General features: G+C 43.5%; 1 protein-coding gene across 1 annotated transcript in view; it reads left to right on the forward strand.

Moving 5' to 3' along the window:
• TCTN2 (tectonic family member 2) overlaps positions 1–18,691 on the forward strand; it is a 40,525-nt gene extending 21,834 nt beyond the window's left edge. The window contains exons 12-18 of the mRNA XM_083151294.1: positions 270–350; positions 445–553; positions 2,357–2,460; positions 2,724–2,874; positions 7,006–7,116; positions 13,485–13,573; positions 17,832–18,691. Coding sequence (XP_083007420.1) covers positions 270–350; positions 445–553; positions 2,357–2,460; positions 2,724–2,874; positions 7,006–7,116; positions 13,485–13,573; positions 17,832–17,953 — 767 coding nt within the window. The 3' untranslated portion in view covers positions 17,954–18,691. The remainder of the gene's footprint in view (positions 1–269; positions 351–444; positions 554–2,356; positions 2,461–2,723; positions 2,875–7,005; positions 7,117–13,484; positions 13,574–17,831) is intronic.
• The last annotated feature ends 6,336 nt before the right edge of the window (positions 18,692–25,027 follow it).

Below are 25,027 nucleotides of genomic sequence, written 5' to 3' on the forward strand. Positions count from 1 at the left end.
TGTTGTTGCATACAACAGCCTACGGTAAACCATATCACAGATATGGTCCATTCAAGTCCTCTGGGAAGTCCATCAAGATGAGAAGAATCCCACCCATCATTTAAATAGTCCGTTTAAGATCCCCACATGTTTAGTCCAGTTGCACCTACTTTCTTCAGTAAAAGCATGAGAATGTATCTAACCATTGCAACAGAGTTCTTGAAATTAACATTGAACCAGTAATCATTGTGCTACGTTTACAAAATAAACATGTTTTTCTCCTCTTGCAGGGTATCAAGTTGGCAAGCCTGTAATAGCCGCCAACGGAAGTGTACCATTTGTTAAAAGAACTCTGGAAGTCTGGAAACCTGGTAAAAAATTTATTGTACTAATTGACTATTTGCTTTTTTGCTGATTTTATGTACTTGCAAGTAGCATTTTGGGAATGATGTGCTTTTATTTCAGGTGGTGATGGCTCTTGTTCTGCAGTTACCCAGACACCTGTTTTGTTTGGACAAAATTCCATTTCTGGATGCCTCTTAAATGTGGTCAACGAGAATTGCACACAGATAAGGTCATTATTGTTATTTTACAAGCTCTTTAAGATGTGGTTGGCTATTTGAAAACTTTTGTTTATCAATTTGAAAAATTTTGAGTGCCGGGTCATTTTTGCCGGGTGCAGCCTGACCCCAGTTCACACCACCTGCAAATGACAGAGTTAAATCTTTTCAGCCTGGGAATTTGCTGAAAAAGACGGGTTTTTCTGTGGTGTGAAAGGGTCAGCACGTGTCTTAAATCCCGGCACTCCGACCCTGGTCAAGGGCAGGGTCGGAGTGTCGGGATTTAAGACCCGTGTTGACCCTTTTTCACCAAAGAAAACCCCAGGTTTTTCAGCGAATTCCTGGGTTGAAAATCTTTAACCCGGTAATTTGCTTCTATTGTGAAAGGGGTATTACAGAGACTGTAGCGGTGCCATTTTTATCCCTGTATGTTAGAAAGAATTAGGATTACCATTATTTCTGATGGCACCATATAACGCATTGCTTTGTGGCATCTGGGTCTCTGTTAGACTACTAAATCTACAGCCTTTTACCTTTCATACGCCCGATCTGTAGATTTTAATTTGTTGTTAGTAGCTCTTTAACTTGAGGTGACATTTCCACAATTCTGTCTGTAATGTTCCTTGTTGGAGTAAGGTATTTGTTTCATTTACTCTTATTCGGCTCAGTGCTAATAATGTCTGCAAGGAAAGTCCGCGTCCTGGAAAAGAAAAATGTTACACAAAACATATGTAAACGTAGGCTTGAGACCGTTTCTTTCATGTGTGTATACTGTAAGCTTTTCTAGGTAGAATCTCTCACATCTATATTGGGCCTATACATACCTTTTAAGTTGCTGCTTATCTTTTTTCAAACATTGCTCCTGAAAAATGGTTATGGTCAGCGACGGACTGGGCCACCGAAACGGCCCTGGCATTTGTGCACAGGTGTGACCCTTGTGTGCGCTGCCTATGGCTTGCAGGAGAGAGGGGAATAGTGGCATGTGGTGCCCCCTCTCTCCTGGATCCCAGCGGAGCAAAGAGAGCCTCCGCAAGTCCAGCAGCTCTCTCTGTGTGCCGATTGGGAGGAGGAGACTTCACCTTTGGGTAAGAAGTCAGCCCACCTGAACATCTGCCCATCTGGCATTTGCCAGAATTGCCAGATGGCCAGTCCGGCCCTGGTTATGGTATATTAGATATAAAATATCTAGATCTACAGTCAAAGGGTCGACATGGTAAAAGGGTCAACATGAAAATAGTCAAGAAGAGTTTTCCAGTTTTTATTTTTATTTTTTTGGTGTCTGTATGAACATGTTGGCTTCTTATAGAAAAATCCTAAAAAAAAAGTCTACCTTTTTTTCTTGTCATTCTTTTGACCATGTCGACCAATAGTTGTCGACCTAGACACCTTAGAGTTAATGACTGGATACCCTGAAAAATAATAACTTGTCTTGTGCACTTGTAACAACTTCTAAAGCTGGCCATGTGACTTCTCAGAGGGAGAAGTCGCTTACAGTTTCCCTTGATCTTCCAGGGCAGCAGGATCGCATGCGATATATCGCTCATGGTCCTTTTGCATGAAATATATTGTATACGATCTTATTAACTGCTGCCAGAGGCTGTCCGAGCCAACAGACCTTACGTGCAGCATGTCCGATCTCTGATCTCATTGCGCCCGGGACCGCGCATCGAGTCGCAGACAAAACACTCTCGGTTTACCACTTTTTATCTGATTTCTTGGCCCAATCCGTCAGAATTTAATGAAAAGCAACCAAATGGCACTAGTGTATGGCAAGCTTTAAAGTGAGGACACTCATCAGCTTGCCTTCCTTCTTATAGGGAGAATGTCGCTGCCTTTCTGAAATCACTGCTTACTGTTGACCATGTATCTATGAGGGGCAATTCTAACGTCAGTGACCCAAGTGAATGGGTATCTATCATATGTAAGTCACCTTACATTACTAGAAAACACCAATTGTGGTTATGTAGGCAATGTAATTTAGCTGTGGTTATATATAAACTATGCATATGTGTAAGTACAATTTAGTGTAAATGAAATTTAAGTACAAAATCAATATACATATTAAATGAAGTTCTACTTATGGTGGAGTACTGCGCTGCTGCCAGTGTATTATGCTGCATGTTCACCGTGGATAGTCTTTTTGAATGCAGAGTGTTCTAATTTTTTTGTTTTGCATTTATTAAGCGGCATCAAATACAACATGTACAGGGGACTGTGTCATAGAAAATGCAATATGCCTAAAGGTTCCAGCAAACATGATTATTCAGATCATAACCGCTGTGATAGGTGTGGTAGAGGGAATTCCACAGGAAGAGATTCTGGCAGCTAACATTGAGTGAGTATATATGAGTTATTGTTGTCTGTAGTATATGCTGCTAAAATAACCCCCTCAGTCCCTATCCTCTGAAAAATGCAATATGCAAGTTTAGGAAAGGTTTATATATGCTGTGTAAAAAAAAAAGTATAGAGAAAGTAGATATGTTAGTTTTATGTAAAAGAGAAACCAGTGTTGTTGCATTGAGTGCATGGAAATGTGCATCTTCACCCATATGCAGAGTTACATTCATCTACTGTTAAAGTATTAGGACTGTATTTTATTAATGCGCCTACTATTTTGGTACTCCAATTTGGCTACCTGATCTTACATTTACTCTTAAATAAAATAACTTTCTCTTTCATATATGAGGAACACCGGAACCGTTGGGTATAGGTTGAGCTGGAGGAGTTTGCGCACAAAAGGTTAACATCACCCCCCCTGCCTATAACAGTCAGTTTTCTTTTGTGCCTAATAGCTGAGAATGTTTTTCTAGTTGCAATATGCAGCTTTACTTATTACTGTAATTACTTTCTTCTTCTTAAGTTACTGAGTATCCAGCAGTGTTCAAGCTTTCACCAGGACCATGGGTCTCATGGTGTGTACACACGGGGGCGATTTTTGCTAATATTGCGGGCAATATGGTCGCTGAGCGACCATATTGGCCACGATGGGAGTGTGCACCGGCGATATATCGCCAGGTGGGTGCTCCTGTTTTTCCCCCGTAGTGATCGCTGGTCGCAGGAACATGCTCCTGCGACCAGCTGATTTCCACTGCCAGGCTCCCCCCGGCAGTTTCTTTTTCATCAGCAACCATCTCTGGTCACTGATGCAAACTGGATACTGAGCGATATATCGCACCGTGTGTACGCAGCTTAAGTCGTACTGGGCATGTGCTGTAATGTTCTTGGTACAGAAGTTGCAGTGAGGATTTATTTGCAAAGTGACTGACAGTTAGGAACTGTTACAATGGGACAGTTATGGGCCCCATACATCAGCAATCACAATTTATGGATTTTCAGATATAGGGATATTTTGGCCAGATAAATGGATTTTACAATCTATCTGACTTTGCCCACACATTACAGATTTATTTTAGTGATCGGCAGATTTTTCCATCTAAAGATTGCATCTTCATATCTGGAAATTGCCCCAATCGATTGTCATTTCAGCTGTTCATAAAGTAAATAGATGAAGACGACGAATTGGGAATGCCCACACATATAAAAAAGATCTGCAGATAATACCAGATTATTAAACATGTTTAAAAACCTGATTAAGCAATCGATTGGCGATTTTGATTGGGATTGCCAAAAGGGGGAGCCCACACATCTAAAATTAATTGTGGCAATCATCTCCATATCTGAAAATTGTCACAATTAATTGCTGATGTATGGGGCCCTTTACAGGGAGCAGCAGGAAACTGCAGGCATGTTGGGACTGTTCTAAGTGCATGCCACGACTGCGATCCTGTATCTTACATCCTGCGGCTATGCTGCGTGATTGTAGAGCTACTCAGAAGTTTGTAAAAATACGCGGACGTAGAACAGTCCATTATTACATTATATTAATGATTATAACAGTCATTGTTACTGACAAAAATGCCGTTGAGTATCTCCATACAAATCCAGCAAGCTGAGGCGTCTGCCTATATTTGCACAATCACTGCATACACCTTTGCATCTGCAGTGGCATTACCGTGCATCTATTAATCAGGTCCATAATATGCAATGGGGAGAAGCAGCTATTGACTCCACTCCAGCTTCCACTCCTCTAGGTTTATGGCTTTGGCTGTATTGAGTATTGAAGACATTAATCCATAACTTGTGTAGACTTGATAAATAACTACAGGGTTTAACTATACTGCATATGCTAGTATACTGCATATACTATATATGCACAAATTGAAGGTAAGCTTCTACAAAGGCAATCTGTCTACATAAATATTCCAGACAATGATTGTGGAATCTTTGATACTTAGGTGTCTATTTTGTATCGATGAATAAGCAACTATCTCTCTGCGATAAATGTTTGGATTGGATTACTTCCTGTGTGCTAATCTTAGTAATCTATTGCTGAGAAATCCGTATCGCTACTATTTTAATGAATTAGCAGCTATTTCTCTGCATAACATTTGTTGAACAGATTACTCGCAGTGGACCAAATGTATTAAGCCTGAACAAGTATTAAAATGGAGAGTAATAAAGAGAGATAACGTTCCAGCCAATCCGCCCCTAACTGCCATGTAACAAGCTGTGTGTGATAAATGACAATTAGGAGCTGATTGGTTGGTACTTTATCACTCTTTACTTTATCACTTGTTGAGGCTTACTAAATTTGTCCCTGTGTGCTATTTGTAGCAATTTGTTTCTGTGAGAGCAGTAATCTATTATATCGCTTTCAGACCGCACTCTAGACCCAGGTTATTTCTGTGTCCTTGCGGCCCCAACACGGGTCGAGGTGCAGTCTGAAAGGACCACCTCGAGTCAAGCAACATGGGAGTTCAACCCTGGTAATGTCCAGGGTTGAACACGGCTCTGACCCCTGTCAAGTGCAGTGTAAACAGGTGCCTGGGTCGAGGGACCTGGGTCCGGTTCACAGTATGGAGGAAGCAGCACTGTCAGCTCCAAGTGCTGCCTCCTCCCAAGCCCCCGGTGATGCACCGCCGCTCAGCTCTGCCCCGTGTGACATCACCGACACGGCAATAAGCCGGTCGGGGTTAGAGCTTTCAGACCGCATATGCCGTGTTACTCTGGGGATGGGACTCGTATCCTAATCCCGGGTGCACCTTGTGAATGAATGTACTCGCTGTGCAAATAGATGTGTAGGGCTAGCGAAGTAAAAAGTAGCAGGATTTAATCGCTGTGGGAATCACACAAGCGTATTGCGGCCCATGTGCATGTGCAGCGTATCCATAGTCAGCCATTGTGTGCATTCACACAGCGGCAATCAGGTCTGAATTGGGCCCCTAATCCCAAAGAGCATCACAAGAAATTGCTTCACATGTTCACTATCGCTGCATTTCTAGAAGACGTACAATATTGCATGTATAGACCTTTCTAGGCCAGTATAAGCATTTCACTCTGAGATGTGATAAATAGTGAAATCATATCACTATTTTATTAGAGATTATATATTGCATTCCTGCACTACAGTATATGTTTATCTTGGTATTGCAGCGTAACGATATAAGAATAGATGGGAATTGTAATATTTTTCTATATTTAAGCCATCATGGTATAAAAGGTGGGGCAATGTCTGATAAATAATCTTTTCCACCGCTTACAGGGCAGGATTCAGACCTGTTAGCAAGGTTACAATATTTGCAGATAGTCAAAACCTTGCTGCACTGCAGGTGGGGCAGATGTAACCTGCACAGAGGAAGTAACGGGGCATACACCATGGGGCGATTTAAGTCTTATTTGTAAGCCATCTGACTAGATCTGTTAGAAAGTTTGCGCACATCACCCCATGTGTATACATAGGGATGTGCGGTCCAGCAGGTCTCCATCGCCTGACTAGATTTTTACTAAATGCAGTCAAAATCTAGTCATATCACCATTGTACTCATCAGCGAACACTGCTCAGCACACATCGCTGGTGTATAGCATATGAGCCAGTGATGTGTGCTTAAGTACATCGCTTTGAATGGGCACCTGTTAACCTCTGTGCACGGGGCTTTAGCTTTGGGTGCGGTGTCTTCAAACTGAAATCTAAATTGCAGTGAAAGAATAAAGCAGCCAGTAAATACCCTGCACAGAATCAAAATAACTCCCCCCAAATTTGCTGATCAATGGCCGTTTCTTGCAGCCACGCCCCCTTTTCGGGCATGCAGGCCAAGAATGGGACAGGGTTACGGCTTTCAGGACGTCCCAACAGTCGTGACCCGGGATTGAATATTCTCCTATGTCTTGTATCTTTGCTCCTTTGCTATTTCTTTGTGAGTTTGAATACTTAAGATTGTCGGGAGCATCAATAACCCAGTGCTGCCTAGAATTATATACCGATAGCAGCCATAATGTGGTTATATCAATAATACAACACGATCTTATTGATTTAATTACTATTGATCTAGTAGATTAATTACCTCCTTGTTCTACATGTTATTTTTAATGGTATGTTTTTTTTCTGTTCTGTTTCCTTTTATTTCAGCTACTCCACTATTAACATAAATTGTGTGTCTGCCTGTACTTTGTCACTTCCACTAACGGCCTCTGTACAGTTTATCAAAGTCCCAGCCCAGCCGCCTCCTGCCATGACAAGGTAAGCATGCAAACCAACAGGTTCTTGTGGTTAGTTGAAACATTTCATTTTCAATATTCACCCTATTCCACAGGTTCTCAAAGTCTGTCCTCAGGACCCCGCACAGTGCATGTTTTGCAGGTCTCCTCACAGAGGCCCTTATTCTGATCGGTGCGTACTTTCCCGAATTCGTACGGAGCGGGCCGCACGCAACGCTATGCGGACATCGTCCGTAGAAACGCCCACCGAGCCTCCGCATTCGGACGGACTCACTCTTTAAGAACAGGGCGTGTGTACGGACGACATACAAACCTTGCGTGTGCGGTGGACACGTACAGATTCTGCACGGTCTTACCGCGTCAGAACGTACGGGAAGCTGTCCGTACGCACCGATGCAGAGTATTTACGCTAAATACAACACTATTTATCTGAGCACAGAAATCGATCACATGACCCACTTATGCAATTAGGCAACCTCATTAAAAAGGGATTGTTTTCTATTTGAATCAATTAAATCCTAATACATACTGAAACACATTACTACTACATTCATTACACACATTAACCCTTACATCATGTGAACATAACATACATCTATCTACAGTATGTACATTTTACTCATTTAAAAGAGTATAAACAAGTTACACATATACTGTTCCATGTAAACCAAACACACAGACAACTTCAAACTGTAAGAAACTATTTATTAAATGTACAATTTTTTTAAGAAAATAATAATTTAAAACATTATAATGCTACATGGAGCAGCTGGTCCAACTCGGCCATGACCTGGCGCATGTGTTCCCTGATTCTTAAGAGGGCCCCACGTAGACCCTCTTCTGCTTGGGCTGACTCATCTGTGGACATATTAAAAAGGGTCAAATTACTAATGATATTCATGCATACATTTAACATAGTCATACCTAAATTTTACAAATGCAAGGTGACAGGTGTGTGTATATATATATATATATATATATATATATATATATATATATATATGTATATAGACACATATATAACTATATATATATGACACTTACAGCTATACATACATGCATACATACTAAATGGAAAGCCTGTTTTTCCCCCTCTACCCTTTACTCTGTAGAACACCTCACAGTCATAGTGCTCCTTATGAATCCAAACTCACCCATGACTAAGCTCTGAGAAGCATGTCATGCGCTGCACCAATCCCAACTCATCAAAAAGCGCTCAGTGTCTGTTATATGATGGAGCGGGGCATGGGACTTAGTCAACGCTCAGAAAGGCTCAGTACATTTGTGCAATCAAGCATGGCTTGCCTGCTGATGGTCTGCTCCATAAATCATTGTCATAATGCCAGTTAGGTGAAGCTGCAGCACTAACCCACTCCCATGCACAAAATCATTACTAAGACCAAATCAACACACAATTATGGTGCCAACCATACATGCAGACCGCAGGGGGGGGTTTAGCTAGAGAAGGGCCCAGGGCCACTGACCACTTGTTACTCCAGTCTAAGCCACGCCTGTCCATACTCCATTTATGTCATACTTAATCTAGTTTAGAAAGATCAATCACCAGTAAACTCTACTCACCTATATGAGGCTACAGATTGTATGCTTGCAGCAGTGACATGTAACCCTTACTTGAGCAAGTCATCCCTTTCTTCCAGGATACAGATTAACTACACAGGTTCAGTGGCACTTAAAATTGACCTGAAAGCCATCCTCACAACCTGTGTCATTAATATGTGTCCAGGATGAAAGGGATGGTTTGGCCACCCTATATAAGTGTGTCTGTTGGTACCCTGTTTGTTATATGAATTTATAGTTTTTAAAAACACAATTGAATCACCAGTGCTACATAGCAAATAGTAGATGAGAAAAGGAATAATTAATCCTTATGTATACATACCAATTTCGGGCGCCTGCACCACCTCACAGGCCTCCACCTCCTCCTCTTCTTCCGGGGCCTCCTCTGCTGGCACCTCCACCGCCCACACCTCCACCTCCACTTCCTCCTCCATCCCTTCCTCCAACACCACCTCCTCGGCCCTCGCTTCTGCAACCTCTTCCTGGGCCGCCTCTGCCTCCTCCCGGGCCTGTCTTGCTCGATCCCGTGCTGTGTTTGAGACAAAAAAAAAATGCCAATTAAGGGTCATTTGGACAGATGCCTTAACAAACAATAAATCCAAAGGTTATAAGTTGAGATAAATGTACAGCCAATCAGCTCCTTAGTGTCTTTTACAAAACACAGCCTGTAACATGGCAGTTATGATGTGACATTTGGGCCATTGTAAGCATCACAATCAATAATCCTACACAATGACATATTTTATCACCATTACAGGGTGTCAAACAGGAAGTAGCACACATATAGTGTATGCCATGTTTAACTCATGATCAGGCTGGTTACCTTATTGGCTTAAATAATGTCATGTAAGCAATCATGTACAAATGGCCATCTCGCAATCCTGGCCCTGATTTGCTGGAGCAAATCCGGCTGCCGACGCCTCAGGTCTGACCATCGCCGCTCCAGCTGAGCGATGGTCCTCCGCACCTGTGTGCGTGCGTATATGCGCCGGCGGGCCACCGCATACGCATTCCGCTTCTGGCGGTTAGTAATAAATGGGCCCGCCTGCCCCAGCCTGGTCTCCATAACGGAGACCAGTGTCCTCAGCTCCGCTGGTGAGAATGGGGCTGCTCTCCCATAGGCCGCCATCTTAGCAATGGCACGATTAAAGCAATCATGTCCTGTCATTGGTTGATCAGAGTGATATTTGGTATTAACTTTATTGTTCATTTTGACAGTAACAGCGTGTATGTGCCACAACAGACGGCTAACCCATTGCATCGCAAACCCACACTTGCTGTACCTTTGCATAGTTGAGCAGACCATGCCATTACTTACTATCTCCTAAACAGACAGTGTAAAATAAGTTGGGAACCCATTATATATAATCTATAACATTCACCAAACATGGGTATAAGCAACAGGTGAAATAGTCTGCATCACTAGCCAGTTACACCTAACTCTACAAGGTACTAAACTGCTTTATTATAGTGAAAGCTATACAGGCAGAAACATAGCAAATAGTGCCAGACCTTTTCCCAATATTAGGCCATGGTGCCATGTGTACACTTACCTTCTACTGGGCCAGACTAGAGATGTGGAATGAAAAGTAGCTAGCATCAAGGCTGAATTTGGAGACCTTTCACATGTGATTTGGATGCTAGCACTGATTACTATTGCCTAAGTGGTGGACTGGATTTACATATGGAATGGGTAGTGTCATTTGTACTACATACCAAACAAGTGCTCAGTACAGATGTACATTCACATATACATTTCATGTCTGACCTCAGTTTTAGTTGGTCATTGGAGTACAAATCTGCAATTAGCTACTAAATCAGACTTACTAAGTTTGCCAGGTTTTTTTTTCCTGCAGCTAGGGGCGTGGCCTATGCGCCGCACGGTCGACGCTGATGTACGCCAATTACAGAAATAGGATATAAAGGTGTGTTAGACAAATGCAATGTTCTTGCAAACATGGCTGGCTCAGATTCCGAGGAAGACCAGGTGTTGCAGGACCTGTTTGGCAACATGGACTCCCGCACCACCTATGTCCCCATCAACCCAGACCAGCCATTGGGAGAACAGCAGCCAGATGGGCCATCTACATCAGGCCAATCGGCAGCTGGCCCATCTTCAGCCTCAGCAGAATCATTGGGAACACAGCAGGTGGCTTCCCAACAGAGTAGCCTGCCCAGCACTTCGAGTACAGCAACAGGTGGCCGTGGCCGTGGCAGTGGCAGTGGGCGTGGCCGAAATAGGGCAACAGAGGAACCAACCACCAGAAACATCGCATTCGAAGCGCAGGAGCTTGCCATCCTGGTGCCCCGCGCACGGGATTGGATCGAGTGTCCACAGGACCGGTTGACACACACAAGGAGATGGAAGATCTGGGAGGACATAACGGCGGAGATTAATGCGGTGGCTCCACAAGTTCATGAGACGGAGCACGTTAAGAAGAGGCAAGTTCATGTGTGTTACATTTGAGCAGTACAAGACCAGTAATGTTTACATTAGATGTTAGATGGAGTTGGTCAATGGGCGGTCACGTTGCTTGGAGGCACAGACATGTTTGCCATGTAATTTAATTTATAGTTATTGTAGGGTGAGTGTGAGTGTATTTTCTAAGGGTTGGTTTTCAAATTTAATATAATGTAAGTTTGGTGTCATGAGGCACATGCTGTAATCTGTTGCAGATTGCAATGGGTGCTACAGCAAACATGAGGAGTGACATGTATTAATATGTAAACTTTGATTGCAGGTGGCACGACTTCAAAACGAACCTCAAGAAGAAATTGACCCAGCGGTGGGAACACAGCCACACCTCTGGGGCTGGCCCCATGCCATCAAAGCTGAAGCTCACCCCCCTGGAAGAGATGGCAGAGTGCTGCATTGCAGTCGAGGAGGTCCGGGGAGTGAGCACCATGGACAGCGAGTCCCCAGCGGAAGTCATGGCTTCTTTGCTTGAAGGTAATTATTTGCCATGCCATAAGGAGCTGGTCCTAAATTTGCATGGAATGTGTTGTAATTGTAATGTTCTCTTTCACCAGCATCCCCACCGCTTGGTCAAGAATCTCTTGAGGTTGAGGAGTCTGTGCCACCTGCCACCAGTACCAGGCCCTTGCAGCAGCCACTGACCAAGGCTGAATTGGCCAGGTGGGTGCAGGTGCTTTCCCATATTCAGCAGCAGGGAGAGTCGGCATCAGAGCGGGTGCGTAGGACCGAAGAGGTCTTGCAGGGTTTGGTCAGCAGCCACCAGAGTATCGCTGGGAGCCTGCAGGCTATGGCTGCCACCCAGCAATCAATTTCTGCTAGCCTGCAGGTGCTGGCTGATCAAGCCCTGCGGCAAAATGACCTCCTCCTCCACCATAATGAGCTTATGGTGGAGCTAGTTGCCAGCAATAGGGTCCTAATGTCATCCGTTTCTGGTGCATTCCCACCATCAGCACTCCCTGCTGCCAGAGGGGGAACAGCATCCCCCCCCTCACCAGCATCTGCTGCACTGAACGTGGCCGTGGCCGAAGAGCTGCTGCACGTGGCAAGGAGCCTGCCAGGGGCAAACGTGCCCGCAGATGAACTTGTGTCCGCATTAATCTCTACCCTTATGTCTTCCCAAATCTTTCATTGAGCTGTGTGTGTCAGCTTCCTGTGTCCAATTCCGTGCAGAGGGTACCCACATTTGCCCTCGTTTCGAATGTCATGTTTGGTTCCCCTGTTGCCCTGTTTCGGCTACCATTACTGTGTGCTGTACTTGAAGTGTTGGTGCTATACTTTTGTTGTGATGCCACCTGATGTGTTCCTAATGATTCTGCTGTGGCTATGTATGTCAAGAATACATGTATTTATTATATATTATTTAATTTTATTCCTGCAATGGTACCTTTTAATTTGTGACGGTTTCTAATTTATTTTATAAGTTCATGTAATAAATGTTTTTTTGTTTCCCAAAAATGTGTGGTTTAATTGATACATGTAGAAGGGACATGTGTATTTCTATTATTAATATTAAGTTGTGTTCATTATTTGCAGTGTAAAAGTGTGTGAAAAGTGCAGCATATATGTGTGTGCTTACTAATGTTCCATTTAAGCTGCAATGGTTCCAATTGAAGCAGTGACAAGCGTGTAATTAATGAGTAATGAGTAAAGGAGTGGATTGTATTGTGTTCAGCTGACAATGGTTTTAGTGATTAGGCGTTCCGATTGCCTAGCGCATGACCGAGTGGTGTCTGCAAAGCAATACTTGCTTATGGACACCGCATATTTCTAGCCTTTTTGTTTGCGTGCATTCGGCGTGCTATCCGAATGCACGCCTACCAAAATAAGTGCACTCCCCCGTGTCCGCCCATGTTTCCGCCCAGTTTAGCCCACTTTGAAAGTACGCCTGTGTGTAGTTCCGAATGACGCCCATAATACGCCCATATTTCCCGAGTGATTGCGGTGCACATTTCTGTATGGTATTAATGAGAACAAGTACGGAGACCATGCGTGGCACATGCGCATAGCGTTCCCCACGCATGCGCAGACGGCTAAAAAACGCCATCCGTAAGAATTCGGAAATATACGCACCAACCAGAATAAGGCCCAGAATCACAAGTTAAATAAATAGCTCCTCCTGTGGATCTCTTAAAATGTGTCTGTCAGCAATGAGTGCACCTGTTGGGTGACCTAGAAAACATGAACTGTGTGGGGTCCTTAGGACCGAGTTTGAGAACCACTGCCCTATTCATAATTAATATTCTTGTAAACAGATATTGCTGTTCGAAATACTTGTGTCCTCACAGTGCAACTCCTGTGTACAGTGGCAGTGTTGGTAATGTAGCTTGTGTTTCCAGATTCCAGATGACGTACACAGAATATGACTGTGAGAAGAATGATGTGTGCTGGCAGAAACTGGCTTATCCCCTGACAAAGTACTACACAGGTACATGTGTTTGTAGTCTGTGCAGCTGCAGTATCTACTACATCTAAAATCTTAAGACTTTTGCACTTGATGAACGACCAAAAAAACTGTCGGTAATTTGATAAGCATTCCGCTGTAATTCTGGTTAACCATTTACTTAGAAACAAAAGGTTATATTCGACATGATCTAGCAGGATATGTAAAGGAATTCCAAACGGTCTTACTTTACACTTCAATTAAATAATCATAATATTTCCTTATTCGTGATTACTAGTCAGCAAGTCTGGAATAGAGTCAAAAGAATAGTATTTGTGTATGTGTGTCAGTAAGATTGCAGAAATCAGGTTCTTGTGATCAGTGGCAGCTTTGGCGGTGGTGCTGCAGTTCAAAATTCAAATAGGGATGAAACATTAACTGCCAGTGAGTCAGTTTGGAATGGCAGTTGGTGTGGCTTCCCAATTTGAATTGTGAACTGTTCTTCAACTGCTTGTGATGCTTCTCACTTTTGGGTTTTAAGGTTGAGATTTTAGCTGCATTGTTGATATTCTGTCTAGACTGCAATGTTGATAAGCGATCACTATCTTCACTTTTTCTTCTAATATGCTACTATTACACAAATAGTTGTGCACATTTTTGCACAATTGAAAGTGCTAAATTCTTGCATATTTCATATACAGAGACAGCCTCATACATGTAGCCTCAGTACGCTATATAGGGGAAGATGCTTGGCATGAATAAGCGTACAGGCAGGGGTGTAACTAGATATTCGTAGGCCCCATAGCAAAGGTTTTTAAGGGCCCCCTATTTAGCAGCTGATGGTGATAAATGTGTGTAAAACATTACTTAAACAGTAAAGATGGGCCCCCTTCAGCTCTGGGCCCCATAGCAGCTGCACCCCTTGCACCTATGGTAGTTACGCCCTTGCATACAGGTTCTCTGCATAGGTAACATTGGGCATCTTTTCTTGACAAAAATGCATTTTGGTCACAATGCAATGTGACTAGAATGCACGAGGAGAGTGTGCTGATTAATTTGATATTGCGGAGTCTGTATAAAGTACTTGGATTGGATAAAAGTTGTTGCTGCTGCTATGTTGTAGCACTTGGTGTACAGACTCAGAGACACCGATATGCAAGTGTTCTGTATCATATTAATGAGTACAGTCTCACTGCGCACCATTGTCATATTGCATTGCACCGAAAAAGATGCCAGATACTAGATTCTCAATTGACCTGTCATGCCCAGACAGTCTGTGTGGAGTGACTGCAGCAAACATGTATGAGGACATATCTGTAGATGTAAGTAACACTGAAAAGAGTGGAAAAGTTGCTCATAGCCAGCAATCAGCTGTAAGGGTATATTCACGGTCAGTTTGCTGATTTACATGATCAATTCCCAAGATTAAACCAAAAGATAATAAGTGAAGTGCGCAGTTTACGTACTGTGTCCGTAAGCCACTAACCTTTTATTCTTAGCTATGTGCGAACAAAGCGTAGCAAACCTTGCCCATGTATAAAACACGCTATACCGATACCTATAAAGCGGTATCTTTTGGCAGTACATAGTACCCAAATGTGTGTACAATATTAAGGACAATTTCCTTATAACCCTTTGTCGCTAAATGCGAATAAAAGCCAAGACTCTGTATAAATTACGGAATAAGGGGATAAAGTCCCTGTACCATGTATTTTGGTCCCTAGCGGACAACAGGGGGTTACAGATATATATAAATGTACAGAACAAGATTTACACTCTGTAATACAATAAAACAATAGATTCTAAACTAACAAGGGAAAAACAACAGATATAAATACAATCAGCCACACTACAGAATACGCATACAGAAATGCAAATGTTACCGTCTCATCAATAGCACTGGCTCAAACCCGGTCTGAGCTCACTATATTCTGTCCAGAATACAGTCCAGGGGAGTAGAAGAACTGAGAGAGTTTAGAATGTGCTTGAACTCTTATAGTGTCCAGGTAGAGGGGGGCAGTGAGGGTCATCATTGGTCAGAAGATCGGATGTCGCTTCTCTTGGATTGGTGCAGGGGAATGCACCTAGGTCTTTGTGAAACTGGTTACATCTGGATCTTCCAGTTACACTGTCCTCATTGTGAAATTACCATTAAATATGTGATTGTTCCATAACTTTTTGCTGTTACAAGTTGCGAACTTTAAACCAGAACCGGAGCACTGCGCATGAGAGACGGAACACAAAGATGTGAAATATGTACAAGAAAGATCGCGTTTCACCATTTAAACTATGTGCTGCGGATTAAAACCATTTATCTATATTTTATTAGTATGTAAGTGTGGAATATGAATTTATGTGTATCGGTATGGCTGTGCACGAATTTATGTGTATCGGTATGGCTGTGCACGAATTTATGTGTATCGGTATGGCTGTGCACGAATTTATGTGTATCGGTATGGCTAGTTCGCGTTTATTATAAAACCTGGTTCCGATACTTTGTTTGCGTAACTCTGCAAACCAAGATGGCGGCCATACCATTCTATTGTGGTGTACATGCAACTCGACTTTGACAACATCAGCTCGTCTGGCAGAATATATTCCGCTAGTTTGATATTCCACCTATTCCTAGCGGAAAGCAAACAGGCATTCCGCCTCACAGCACCCTGCCTGCCAAAATGAGCAGGACCCGGCTCACAGTGAAAATTAATGAGCTGGTCACCGCTTTATCGCTGTTGGGGATAGCGGTTCTGACAGCCGCATAAGTAATGAGGGGGGGACCCACTCATTAATTTTAACTGCGAGCTGGGTCCCCGCTCCAGTGCTGCCGGCATAGCGGCACTGACAACCGCATAAGTACTGAGTGGGTGACCCGCTCATTAATATTCACTGCGAGGCGGGTTCCCGCTAATTACTTATGCGCTATCCCCAGCAGTACTAGAGTGGGGACCCCCTTATTAATATTCACTGTGAGCTGGATCCCTGCTCATTAGCTGTCAGCACATACCCCCCCTGGCAACAAGCACATACCCCCCTGGCAACAAGCACATAACCTCTCCCCCTGGCAATGAACAGGTTAAACCCCCCTCTTGAAAATGAGCAAGAAACCCCCCTAGCAACGATCAAGTAATCTCTGGCAAGAGCATGCAATCCCCATTGGCACCAGCATGGAACCCCTGACGACAAGGTTGTAGGTAAACAGCACTAATGTGCCTAAACAATGCGATTGATCACAATTAATCGATCAAATTTCATGCCATTAAAAATTTTAATCGTTGCCCAGCAAAAAAAACATAAATATAAATATATATATTAAAATAAAATTTGAATGTTTTGAACACTAGTCCCAACAAAAAGGCTAGTTCCCGACTTAAAACTGTTGTATACATTTAATAAACAGTTTGACACTGAATAGGCTAAATCAGATTAACATTACAGAGTTTAGACAAAAAAAAAGTCTAAATATTGGCCTTTAGACAGGCGAGGCAAACAAAATGAGTTGACAAGTGGAATGCTTTAGAATGGTGAGAAAAAGTTACCTTGAATAGGCTAAATCAATTAGACTTTTTTTTTAGTCTGAAAATATTCTGTATCCGCCAAAACTGACCTAACGACCAACACTGAATACCCTCCCATAGACTGCATTTGATAAATGTTGCCTCAATGATTGTTTGGAAACTTCTCAACTGGATCACCACTGTTTTCACTGCTACATACATCTCCCGCATAAAATAGCATAGGTAGGCATTCCTGGGTGGTGACAGGAAGGTGGTCTTAACTAAATGCAAAAATTCAGCCTTGTGGGTTTATTGGTAATGTAGCATCTCAGACATACAGCTGCTTTCACAGAGGCCATGCTCAGATGGGGGCACTGCATTTGCCAAAGGACAGGTGCAAGTGTTGACAGTGCACCAATGGTAGTATGAATTACTGTCGATGTTATAGCGGCAGAGAGTGGGCATCTCCGTGCTCTTACACATTCAGTACAAGTTTATACACTTGGGTAAGCTGCATCTAGCATTTGCATGTTGTTTCCGCTGCTCCACCAACAGATTATAAACCAGATGCAGCATTAGCCACCTCTGGCCAATATTATCTTAAAACGGTACCTACAATACAGGAGTTCAGAAGACATCATTGTACCTCATTGTCATCCCAAGCAAATTTCCTGCTCAACTCTGTGTTAGTCTGATTTCTAACCTCTTCTACAGTATATCCAAATATTTCAGCATAAGGACTGTGACGGCAAAAACTGTATGTTTCCATATAAACCATTTATGTGCTACATTTTATTTCTTTTTTTTAGGAGAGCCGTATTATTTAACTCTGGCTAAAGGAATGATCTTAGTGTTCTTCTTTATAAGTGCTGCTGTGTTGGGAGATCCGTGGTACAGAATACGTCAAGCATGGAATAGAACTACACTTTGATTGAAGTTTATTCCTAATTATTATTCCTTGTAAATATTCCTGTGTTTTCTCTTTCTGTAATGTAATGCTGTAAATATTTGTTTATGTTTTGGCTACTTTTATAAAGTGCATTTCACAGGTTACAACAACATATTTTAGATATTTTTCATAAATTATATGATATGACACTGATCTTTACAAAATAAAATAAAAGCGTAAAAAGATACTGCTTTGGACGCATTCACCGGTCTTTCGTGACAGCAATGTTTGTTTTCCCCCCAAAAGATTGATCTTTCAAGGCATCCAGAGGTTACAGAGTGCTAATGCAAAATGAAATAATGACATTGAAGGTCACATCAATGTCAGTAAATGAGCCAATGTTTTAGCTGTTCCACAATGTTGTAATGGGTGCCGGACGGCTCCCCGACAGTCGGGATTCCGACAGTCATTACTCCGAGGTCGGAATCCCGACTGCTCCCTCGTGGGGGTCCACGACCACCATAGAGGGAGAATAAAATAGGTGGCGAGCGCAGCGTGCCCGCAAGGAGCTTCATTGCGCTCCCCCCGCTGTGCAGTCGGGATTCCGACGTCTGAGTAATGACTGTCGGAATCCCGACTGTCGGGCAAATATACCACACCCGTTGTAATAACTAGTTAAATATTCTAAATCTATTTAAAATTGAGACATCATATGCCATGTGTTATGTTCTATGTACAGTAGCGATTTTCAACCTTTTTACTTTGCGGCACACTAAATAAGATTTTAAAATTGCCAAGGCACACCATGAGATCCACACAGGGCAAAGCACATTTGGTCCCCACAGGAAAAAAACAAACCCATTGCCCTCCATATAAAAAAAAACACTGGTCCCCACAGGTAACAAAAATAAAATACATTGTCCCTTTACATGAAAAGAAGAGACCAGTAAATAACAGTTGAACTGGTGGCTGGTGGTGGATGTAAACTGGTTTGGATATCTCTAGATGTGGGGGCACACTTGAGAACAGCTCAAGGCACACTAGTGTGCCACGGCACAGTGGTTGAAAAACATTGACGTACAGTATAAGATAGTTTGTTGCAGACACAAACTGCGTCTATTAGCATAGAATACCTCTAGTGTGGTTATGCACACCTTAATACCTTTTAAGAAAGAGTATACAGCTGTATATACTATTGTATTGTGGTCTAATGCATAAAACAGCTTTAATCAACAAAGGGGAGATATAACAGCATATTTTTAAATGTACAGTATGACTATTTACAGCAAACAGGTACTTATAGCAATCTAGATAGTTACAGTAAAGAGATACGTATACCAACAGTCTATAGTATTTCAGCAGATGGATATAACACAGATGACAATTCCAACCAACATATACAGATGGAGCAGGCCCAGTCTTTGCAGGGGATGGCGGCAGAATCGCCAGCCGCCATCTGCTCTGCGAAAGGGGACGCACGCACACGAGATGCGCGCGTGTCCCCTTCCGACTGCGCCTTCCCCGGGTCCCCGCCAGCTTGTCGGCAGTCACCTGTAGTCTGGTGTTGCTCCAAGGTAGGTAGCTCTAAGTTTAGATATATCAACTGAGGAGCCATTATCATGTGGCTCCTTGCTGGTTAATCGTAGACCCAATTTAGGGTAACGGTAGTGTGGGTTGGGTGCCCCTGGACTGGTTGAGCTGGGTAGTTTTAGTGCGGCACGCCTCTACATTCTATTAACACTTAGCACATTTTTTTCTTTTACTCGCTAAGTGTTAATAGAATGTAGGGCCGTGCTGCACTAAAACTACCCAGCTCAAGCAGTCCAGGGGCACCCCACCCCACACCACCGTTACCCTAAATTGCATCTATGATAAAGCAGCAAGGAGCCACTTGATAATGGCTCCTTACTTGAAGAAGGGAAAGGGAAAGAAAAAAAAAGGGTGGGGGGTACCAGGTGTGTGCCTAAGAGCGCATAATCCGAATGTAAGAGTCCAGAGCGGGAGGAGTGCTAATTAAGAAGAAGTAACCCTGTTTCTCCATGTACCCGCCCCATTTAAGCCACTTCCTAATCGCCGAATAAGCCGTGGAATAAATACAATCAGCTGTTTCATAAAGGTAATGTTTGTGTATCTTATGAATAATAGTAGAAAGGGTGGGAAGTAAAGCAGACTTCCACATTTGAGCTATAGCTGCTTTTGTAGAAATAAAAATATGACCTAGTATGTAGGCATCCTCACTAGATTGTAGTCTGGGATGAGAATGAAAAAGGGCTATTACAGGATCAACAGGGACATTTTCCATGAACACTTCATTAAATACAGCAGACCATAGGGGCTGCAGCTTCGGGCAGGTGCAGAAAACATGAAATAAAGTGCCTATACATCCACATTGCCTCCAGCAGTATTTTGATGATGTAGGCCATATTTTGTGTAATCTGTCAGGCGTGAAATAGGCTCTATTACACAGTTTGAAATACATCTCAGAGTGAGAAATACATTTAGAAATGTTAAAGCATAAACCCGCTATATAATTCCAATCTTCTATATCGAGAGTCCTGTTAAAGTCAAATTCCCACTTAATCTAAGAGGGCAGATTTCCTTTAGAATACCCTCATGAGATAGCTCCTTTGCTTCGCATCATATGAAGATGGAAGCGGATCAGCTGCATATTAGTAGAGGAACCAACCTTGAATGTAGACTGGGAGCTCAACCAATGGTGAAGTTGCAAATATTTGTAAAAATCTTGTTTCGGTATATTGTATAGTTGCTGTAAACTGCTGAAGGGGAGCAATCCCTCAGAGTTACAGATATCACCAAGTAGTGATAATCCCCTAGATATCCAAGAGTCAAAACGTAAATTAGGAATAATTGTAGCAATGGTAGATCGTGACAATACCGTTGTGGGTAAAGCCATCCCCTCACAAAAGGAGACCACTTTATGCCAAGCTTGTAGAGATAACTGTATTGCCCAGACTGGAACGCAACACTGGTACATCTGCTGGCAACCACAACAAATCCACCAGAGGTATGCACAAAAATGATCTTTCCATTATCACCCAGGGTTTGGGACTATTTAGATTGAACCAATCAGTCAATTGACTGAGTAGGCAAGCCTCATGATAAGTTTCAAGTTCAGGATAGGCAACAACACCCATATTTTTAGGGAGAACCAGGACATTTCTGGAAATTTTAGGTCTGGCCCCTCTCCAAATGTAGTGGTAGAGAATCGTATTAAATTTGGCATAGATAGACTTTGGAATAGGTCTAGGAATTGAGTGAAATAGAAACAAGAGTTTAGGAAGCAATATAATGTTGGCCAAGGCGACTTGGCCTAACCAAGACACCTCATGTAAAAAACATTCTTTGGTTAATTGCTCAAATGCCCGAAGCAAGGGGGTATAGTTGCAGTCCAAGAGATCACAATCCCTAGCCAACTGGAAACCTAAGTATTTTAAGGACTTAGTCTGCCAAGAGTATTTATAGATGTTTTTCAGTGCTTAACATCATCAGGCAGGATGTTAAGAGGTAAGGCTTCTGTTACAGAAGTATTTAACTTACACTGTAATAGGAAACTTTGGAATATTCCTCCAAAACAGAGTGGAGGTGTTTTAGAGAGAGTGCGGGCTGCAGAAGGAATAACAAAACATCGTCGGCAAAAAGACTTATCTTATAAAATACATCACAAATTATAGGTCCTCCTACTATACTAGCGGACGAGCAGATTTTCTCAGCTAAAGGCTCTATAGCTAAGGCAAAGACAAGGGGGGAAAGAGGGCATACTTGCCTGGTGCCATTGGTAATGTCAAAACTATTTTTGAGATAAGCGAAGAGATATATGTTGTCGTATTCAGTAGTCAGATTAATGGCCTTGAATGCGAGTAGAAGTATTTTATATTGAATACAGTAATATACAGGCAAACAATGGAGGGACTCACAGAGCAGATCAGCAGACGTTGAACGTCTAGCTTGGAAGAGCAGCCTTGCAGCTACATTACAATTTGGTGGTGTATGGGCATTTTCAGATAAGAGGAGCGAACGTGAAGATCAAAAATCTGAAAATAACTTGTAAATATCGGTACTGTGGCCCTTATTCTGATCGCTTTGCTCGGACACGAATTCGGAAAGTGTTCCGATGGTGTGCATATACGCACGCGCAGAACCATTTCTGTGCATGTCTGTACGCTCCTGGCCTTCCGAGCAGGGGTTGGAGAGAGGCGTTGAATACCCATGGAAATGCAGGGTTTGCCTATGGAAATGCGGTCGTGATGTGCATGTGATAACCAGATGTCAGCTGCCCGCCCTTATCCCTGCTTTTCTTCGCTCATATGCATGACCATCGAATGATGGGGGAGGTTCCCACAGGCATCCAAATGGATGTTCACATAAAACATCCGTTCGCATGCCGTCCGGCCGAATTCGGCATGCGCATGGGTGGCGACGGCGATCTATTCGCTAGGCAGGGTTTGGTTCATTTGCTTCGGCCTGTGCATGGTTCCCGGGCGAAGCTATCAGAATAAAGCAACAAAAATATACCACAGGTATATTAGGCGCAACAATTAAACTTAAAATCGCTAAATGAGTTTTACCAATATTAACTTACAGCATGAATATGCTAGTGTGCTGCTCCCAAAAAAGAAGATAAACCAACTAAATAAATGCAATATAAATGAGAGTGCACTGTAAATGTCTATATAAATTTACTAAAGATAAAAAACACAGTTAAAATTAAATAGGGATAACACAATACTAATTAATAACAAATATCATACCTGTCTAAAATGGAGACAAATTGACAACATATATATATATACACCCCAATGTTCTTACCCACTTGAGTCGTGTGTATTGCGTTATACCATGGGGAGTCTCTGGCGGATTGTTGCCACAAATGGAATTGTTAATAACAATTAAGTCCCGTATTCAGGTTGGCCAACTGACTTATATTGATTTCCAAATGATTAGATCAGTGGTGGCCAACCTGTGGCTCTTGAGCCTCATGCGGCTCTCCCCCTTGTCAAGTGCGGCTCCTGCTCCCACTGCTGCCCACCGCCCACCGTCTGTCCCAGTCCCCCCTGCTGCTGGTTCCCTGAATCCCTTCTCCTTCTGAGGGGAGGAGAGCGTGCATCGCACATCTCTCCTACCCCTTACTGTGCATCCTTGTGACTGGGCCATCCGCCAATCAGAGCTCGTGGGCCAGCAGCCAATCAGGAGCCGGCCAGCGAGCTTTGATTGGTGGGCGGCCCAGTCACAGGGAAGTGAGGGGGAAGGAGACGCGCGGTGTGCTGTGCTCTCCTCCCATTGGTGACATGACAGGAGGACTGCAGGGGGACACCAGACTGTCCTCTCCCCGCCTGGCAGCAGCAGCAACAACGATGAGTGCTGCTGCTGGGAAATTTGCACTGTGGAGGCATAGCAGTTTGTGGCACTGTGGGGGCATAGCAGTTTGTGGCACTGTGGGGGCATAGCAGCTTGTGGCACTGTGGGGGCATACCCGGCACCGTGTGGTGCATACCTGGCACCGTGGGGGGCATATGTGTATCTGGAACTATTGGGGGCATATGTATATATGGCACTGCACTATTGGAGGCATATTTGTATCACACCCACCCAAGGGGTCAAAATAGACTACGCCCCTTTTTTTGGTGCATGTGCCTTCGGCGCGCGCATGATGTCGGCTCTTTAGCTTGACTACTGATATTTTTCGGCTCTTTACCTCTGCCCGGTTGGCCACCCCTGGATTAGATGATTGTATTATGTAGCAACAATTGTAGTAGGTTTCCAATGTCCCAGTTGGACGGCAGATTACACCACAGGATGGAGAACGATGGTATGGGCAGGTAGGAGGACCAGTCACTAGGTCAGACAGGAGGAAGGTTTGTAGCAGGCGACACGTCTGGGTCGCTACCACCGGCGTAGCCCTGTTGTAATGAGAGCCGGCGCCGGGAGCAATCTCTGCCGCGTTACAGATGGTGAGTCGCTACCACCGGCGTGACTCCGTTGTAGTGAGAGCCAAAGCCGGGAGCAACCTCTGCAAGATGTTTCACCTCCTGACTTCTGGACTGCATGACGGGTGACTTGGTCCGGTTCCGTAGGGAGTGAACAGGTGGCTACAAGCGCCACAGGGGTCCCGCTGTAAGGTGTTTAGGCGTCTCCTTGATGTTAGGGAGAGAGGACGCTGGACATACGGTTCTCCCACTGTCTCAGTGTCTCCAGGCGGGATCTTGGGGTTTGGAAAGCACTTGAGCCGGCAATTGAAGTGACAGGTAGATATGATAAAGGTCTTTAAGCCCCTCTTGACGCGTTTCTCCAGGTATAGTGACGGTTTCCTCAGAAGATGATATCAGATATCAGAATAAAGCCCTGTATGGGTGCAGATTGCAAGATTGGGATATTGTGCAATCATGGGAGAAATTACAAAACCATCTAACCATTTAGATGTATGGGCTACTTTAGGGAATGGGCTCCAGTCAGCAAACTGTGCCAGTCTGGGGGGTGCCTGTCCAGTGTGGATGCCTGTGATATTTTTCAACAGAAAATTGAGGAGGGAGAGATAACAGCCTCCCTGTGTATTCCGGGGATGTAGTACAAACCGGAATGGTCCGGACCACATTGGGAGGCTGTAATCTCATTTTACCAATCTCCTAGGTTACGGTTGTCACATGCACTCCCCGGACAGGAAACCCCCTGGGCAGGCATCGTCCACAGACCGAACACTACAAGTTTTGGAATGGCAGTTTGATAAATGGACCCTGTCCCACTACTTTATATAGAAACCAGATGGGATGGATACATTGCTTTACCTGAAGGCCCATACACACTAGAACAGTGGTCTCCAACCTTTTATGGGGTATGAGCTACTCGCAGCAAAATAAACCACCTGAAGAGCTACTAAAAAAAAAAAAAAAAAAACAATCTGCCTAAAGACCAAATAATGCCATTTACACATTATTCCACAAACCGCAATTCCCCTGACACAATATGCCACACTGCAATGTGCAATATGCCACATACATCCCTCCCAACACTGGAGGCAGAGGAGAAGGGACATCCAAAATTAGGGGGACATGACCTACTATCGTGGTACTCCTGCGAGGCCACGTCCCCCATGTTTTCTGC

This window comes from Crinia signifera, chromosome 1 (genome assembly GCF_055691185.1).
Source record: "Crinia signifera chromosome 1, ASM5569118v1, whole genome shotgun sequence".
NCBI lineage: Eukaryota > Metazoa > Chordata > Amphibia > Anura > Myobatrachidae > Crinia > Crinia signifera.